Source organism: Gymnodraco acuticeps, unplaced genomic scaffold, assembly GCF_902827175.1.
Source record: "Gymnodraco acuticeps unplaced genomic scaffold, fGymAcu1.1, whole genome shotgun sequence".
NCBI lineage: Eukaryota > Metazoa > Chordata > Actinopteri > Perciformes > Bathydraconidae > Gymnodraco > Gymnodraco acuticeps.
The window spans coordinates 3,102,923-3,109,025 of NW_022992177.1; the positions used below are offsets into that span (position 1 = coordinate 3,102,923).

A 6,103-nucleotide genomic window follows, 5' to 3' on the forward strand; every position below is an offset into this window, starting at 1 on the left:
GTGTTGCTATGCCTGACCTTTGTTTTATAAAATGCATGACATAACACTGAGTTCAAGCAAGCTCATTTTCTCTATAATGAATGTTATTAAACACATGTTGGTGCAAGTTTATGCACACAGACAATAACAAATGCACATTTAGAAACCATCAACTTGTGCATATTCTAGATGTCTAATTACTTCCTGTAGATGCTGCTTTTTAAACAGTGAAACAATCCACGTTGGTCTTCATTCTCTTCCACTTCCTACAATATATTACGTAATAGTAAAAGATGCAATTGTTACAAAAAGTGAGTATGTGACAAGTTCTAGGAAAGGTTGTAGTATGTGTTTAGTTGCCGTCATACCAGACACATTTTACTGGCATCAATGCAACTACAGTAGCTTTCTGCACAGTTTCTATAACTATTTAGATCTATGTTCATGAGATCCGTGAACATGGATGCTCGTCAGCTTTTGCTCACACGTTCAGATAGAAACAGGGCAGACAATGATGCGATCCTCCAGCATCACACTAAGCACCAGGAAGACAAGGTAGAGCAGGAACATGGTGAAAGCCAGCCTCTTATTCAACTTCCAATTACAGGATGCAATTGAGATGATGACAAAGAGGAGCATGATGAAGAGCAGCACGATGGCACAGAAGAGCCCGTTGCTGCTGACAGCCATTGGAGCAAAACCGTGGAACGATGAGTACAGGAGCCATGGCACTGGAAGACTTATGAAACAAAGTGACAGAGCGAGAAACACAGAAAAATAGGAGACCATGGAATTAATCATCTGAGTGTTCATGAGAACTTTTTTGTATGATCGTGACACAAGAGGATATTGCATCTCACCCCACTGTGATGTCGAAGATGTTGCTGCCCACCGAGCTGGACACAGCCATGTCCCCCAGGCCTTTACGCGCCACGATCACACTGGTGATGAGGTCAGGGATGGAGGTCCCTGCAGCCAGGATCGTCAGGCCCATAATCTCCTCTGAGATGCCGATGGTCTCACCCACCTACAGGGGCAAACTAGAGTTACATGTTCATAATACATGCATTGTGTAATAGAAAAGCAAAATGGACGTCTACATTCATAAAATGTTGTTTGCCATTATAAAAACAATGTTGATGCAGTTAATCACAAAATATCCTGATTCAAAATACCTTTTAAAAGATTAAATTAGTTCAATATATTATTTTTGATTGGCCCAAACTACTATAATGTGTGTACAGATGATGACATTTTGGTTGGTTATTACTTAATGCAAGTGTTATTATTATATTTTCATTAAAAAGATAGAAGCTGGAGAAATGTGTTACATATAGCTTTCAAGTTGTTCATTATAAACACAGCAGATAAGTACAACACATGGGTGTTATTATGTAATGAAATTCAAATGTATTAGATTTTGTTTGTATTATTACATAATAAGTTGTGTCCATTTTCACATTTCCTATTCAATCTCTAACCTAAACTCCAGTAGCTGACCTGATGGGCCCACCAAACCATGAAGTAGGAGAAAATGGCAATCCAGATGATAGAGCCCAGAAAAGTGGCGACAAAGAAATGTCTGGATTTCTGTTCAACAAAGTAAGAGATGTTATAGCAAAACACAGTGTGGAGATATTAAAGATACAACAGCTTGTCTCAGAAATGCTTCTGTTTTTACCTGGTTGCGAACATCTGGAACTGTGAGCCACAGAGGGAAAATGATGGGCAGCAGGAAGAGGTAGGTGGCTTGTTTACGTCGTGTTTCAGGCCACTCTAAAGACAAAGGCTCATCTTCTTTCTCCTCTTCTTCTTCATCGCCCTCCTCCTCATCTTCTTCTTCTTCTTCTTCTTCACTGGACTCTTTGCTATCTTCTTCACTGTCATCTTCCTCACTGTCAGAGCCTCCTGACCCATCCTCTCCTGTTGGCACATCCTCCTGACATGAAGAAATCATGATGAACAGTCGAAGCAGAACAGAAATAAAAGAACAACCAAAAGAAGCCTAAGGTAAGAGACCTTTGCTTATAGTTGTTGCTACATCAATTTTTGACTCTTACATAGACAGGTATCAAAGACTGACTTCTGGGCTTTTTAAGTACCACCAGGAACCGGGTAGAGAGTACCTTCTTGTCCTCTGCGTGATCCTGCTTATCCGGTGCTGGGGCCGCCTCTCGCTCTTTGGTCGCCTCAGATTTATCTCCACCATCTGTGAAAGGAATCCCAAAAATGTTGTGCATTTCCCTGATGTCTCTTTAGCTTTCTGAAACACTTCCGATTCCAAGTCTTTAGGGCCAGTCATATGGAGAAATGCAGTGAATTTGCTGTTACATGATAAATGATGTTATCCTTGTGGCAACTGAATTAAATGAACTGTCTATGAATATGTATTTGGATGTTATCACACACTCCTTTAGGCCATTTGCTTAGTCTTTACCACCCTTTGTGTGTTTTTGTAAGGGTATATTGTACCTGTATGCAACTTGATATTCTATTTGTTTTTTACCTTAACAAGTATACACTTTTCATTTTACTTTCTGCAGCCCAGCTTTGAGACTCTGTTCATGAGCAAGTCACAAAGTGTCTGACCATTACATCATTCCACATTACCTTCACGTTTGTCTTGAGTTTTGTTCTCTGTCGCCCCTCTAGCCACATTATTCAGCGTCTCAGCCTTATCCTTAAATTTCCCTGCAAAAAATCAGAAATAAACTGAAGATTATACGAGGAACAAATTCAATTTCACAGGACAATGCCCTAAGCCCTTAATAAGTTAAGCATTTGAAAAAACTGGCAGTAAAACATAATAACCTGCAACAGCATCAACATATTTTCTGCAGCACAGAGCAACGTCATGAGAGGACAAGTCCTACAATAAACAGCCATCATACGGTACATAAAGTATGCTCTTACCATTTGTTTAAAATGGACAAGTATGTATTGTTTTTATTAATAATTTCAATAATTTGCTGTCCCTTTACCACGGTCTCTCAGGCGATATACTCCCCCCTCAAGTAAGCATCATTTATAACAGAGGTCGATATTGATTACCATGCAGTACACGGTATCAGAACATACATTTGTATATAAACTTGATTTGATATAACATTTAAAGCATGTCTAATTTTGGAGTCAGGCTAATACATTGGCTTCCGGCTGTGATCCAGAGTTTGTGGCTCTTGAAAAGCTTATTATTGTGTTGGAGTGTTTGCTGCCTGGAGGCCTAAGAGGTATCAAACCAGGAGTCAGAGCGAACAAATTTGGGACACATATGCACATTGTTGTACGAGACACGACTAACTTCTCAGGGAAAACCATTTGAAAAGCTGTTAAGGGTGAGTCTTTCCTCCCATTATTTGACCAGCCTTATATACAGATAAATGAGTAAATGACTAAAGGTGAATAACAATAATCTGTTGGCAGAGACAGCTGTGTTTTTTGAGTTTTTTTCCACTGTGGGCCCACACCAGATGCCACCATAGACCACGGTATTTATCTGCTTAGTATACATCTTAATTAAGTGCTTTTCCAATAACAAGGAGGAGGTAGTTGCCAACCACTCTATACAGGAGCCCTTCGAAAGGCACACAATGAGCAAAGATGAGGGCATCAGTGTGGGGATATGGCACTCACCCTTTCCTATAGGGTCCAATGTGTGGATCATGAGTTGAAAGACGGTGTTTCTCATGGTGCTGTTGTGTAAGGAAGCTGAGCTCCCCCCTCGCTGAAGGGATGGCTTCAACTGGGAAAAGAGAGGGCCGATGACACGGTAGCTTCTCATAATTGCAAACAATGAAACATCAATGAGAGAGAATCGTGTTGTAGTGGATGCAATGCTTTTGTTTTTTTCTTAATAACATAATGAAGCAATTGAAGGAAGGCTTGTTTACTCCAAGTTACGATAAATGCAACTACAGAAACATCAATAAGATGTAGGATAACATGTAGATAATTGAACATTGCTAGTGTCTATGAGGATATGGTTATTTGTGTCTTTCTTTTTGGAGTTTATAATTAGTTTTTTTACCTTTAACAGATTATTGTCCCCTTGAGCAGGAAGGGCATTATGTTCAGCGTCACCGTTTATCTGCATGGAACAATGTTTTTAACATAGATCATTCATAGGAGAGATTAACCAAAGTTTTTTCATTTTGTTAGAGCCTAAATATATGTCAAAAACAACTTAGGGAGTCTTGTTTGTGTTATATGTCAGAATAAAAAGATAAAACTCTGTTTCATGAACAGGATTATGATTTTATGAAATCATACCTCGTTCAATTACATGAAATACAAATAAAAACCCTCTAGGATGATTATGTATGATGTAATAAAGCATTGTAAATATATTAGATAATTACATTTGCTGGACATACAGCTCCATCAGTAGAACCGTGTGTGCTCATAATGTAGAGCTCCAGATCCTCAAAGGATTAGTTTATGTCATTGATCAGCTTTGGATCCACTAAAGCCTTTGCTAGAATCATTTCATTCTTTGACAAGATTTGCATAAAACTCCACAGGTTGCAGTAGACATGTCACGAGTGATGAGTAGTGTGACTTTCTGTTACCGTAATAAACTACACTGAAACAGAATGATGAATGAGGGGAAAGGACACGTTTCAAATTTAAAAATGTTCTTATGTTTTATGGACTAAACATATCACAAGATTTGCAAATGTGAAACTCATGACGAGATTTTTTTGTCTTCAATAGTTGGACATATTGTTATTTGAAGCTCCATAGATTTGTTCTCAATTGCATACCGTGGTAATTAAAAAAGAATGTCACACAACACTGATTTAAATGCCTTCAAGAATCATTGTTGTGTCAATTAAGGACATGAAAAACTCAAATTAAGATCAGAGTCATTTTCTGAGTGCTTACCTTTCCAGGTTCCCCTACAGCAATTCTCACAATGTTCTTGTTTTTGAAGAGTAGGGACTTGAAGGTTTGTTCAATTTGCACATTAAACTTCATGAAAATCACATAGACAGTGTAACAGGCCAGCAGCATCAAGCTCTCCCACCACATTATGACATTATCCAGGAAGAAGATGATGAGTAAGATAAGGCCAAATATGTAGAAGGATCCATCTCTGAAAAGTGGCCACCAGGTGAGATGAAGTATCTCCCGTGAAAACAAAGCACACATCCCGATCACAAACAAAATGTTGAACACAGCTGAACCAACGATTGTGCCGATACCCACATTGCTGTGGGCGATGAAGACTCCTATCAAGGAGGTGAACAGTTCGGGGGCAGAACCTCCAGCAGCCATGAAGGTGGCTCCTGCTACATCTTCAGAGATGGCTAAAGTCTCTGTGATCACCCCCAGCGCAGGAACAAAGAACTCATCACACACTATTGCAAGTGAAATGAACATGTACAACATCCCAAAAACGTGGAGGATCACCCAGCCTCGTCTACGGTCTTCAACAGAAAATAGATCTTCAGGGTAGTCTCCCTTCAAGTGTGGAGCTTCACCAGGAAGAGCTGGAGTTGGTGAAGGTGTCTCCTGTGGAGGCTCAGGTGCCACAAAGATGCAATGCACCATAGTCCGTTTTGTAGTTGGTGATAGTGGAGGTTCAGTTGGGGTGAATGCTTCAAAATTTGAATTTATATCCGAATGTGCCACATGTATCTCTGGCGTTGTTTGATCTGTTGGCTCAAATTCATGTGTTGCAGTGAGAGGTTCCTCCGACCCCTGAGTCTCTACTGTGGCCTCATTGACCCCTTCTGTTGAACCTTCTCCAAAATCCTCTCCAATCTGAGGCATTGGCAAAGGCTTGTACAGTCTGGCACTGATAGTCAGCTGGTAGAGTGTACAAAGAAAAACCCCGGAGAGGAGAAACAGGACCCGGCAGAGATGTAGTCGCTTCCTCCTTGCACAAAACATTTTCCCTCCAAAGCAGTGGTAATACTGGCTATGGAGACACAACAACTCCAGCTCTCTCCCCAGCAGACCATGGGGCGACAGAATCTAAAACTCTGGTGGCGTGATTCATGGCATCCTCAATCCCTTGGCAGCCTGTTGTGTTTCGAAAGAGGCATCAGAGACAAAATGATTAGAAAGCAGGTTGCAAAGAATTAGGTTTCATTTGAAAACATTAGAACTATTCTAACAA

General features: G+C 40.1%; 1 protein-coding gene across 1 annotated transcript; it reads right to left on the reverse strand.

The window, feature by feature from the left end:
- Positions 1-64: 64 nt before the first annotated feature.
- slc24a1 (solute carrier family 24 member 1) lies at positions 65-5,874 on the reverse strand. Its single transcript, XM_034204890.1, has 8 exons — positions 4,864-5,874; positions 4,007-4,066; positions 3,613-3,721; positions 2,590-2,670; positions 2,106-2,188; positions 1,661-1,918; positions 840-1,006; positions 65-718 (listed from the first exon to the last, which is right to left on the reverse strand). Exons 1-8 carry the CDS (start codon positions 5,872-5,874, stop codon positions 469-471), a joined length of 2,019 nt encoding a protein of 672 aa, XP_034060781.1. The 3' UTR covers positions 65-468.
- Positions 5,875-6,103: the final 229 nt, after the last annotated feature.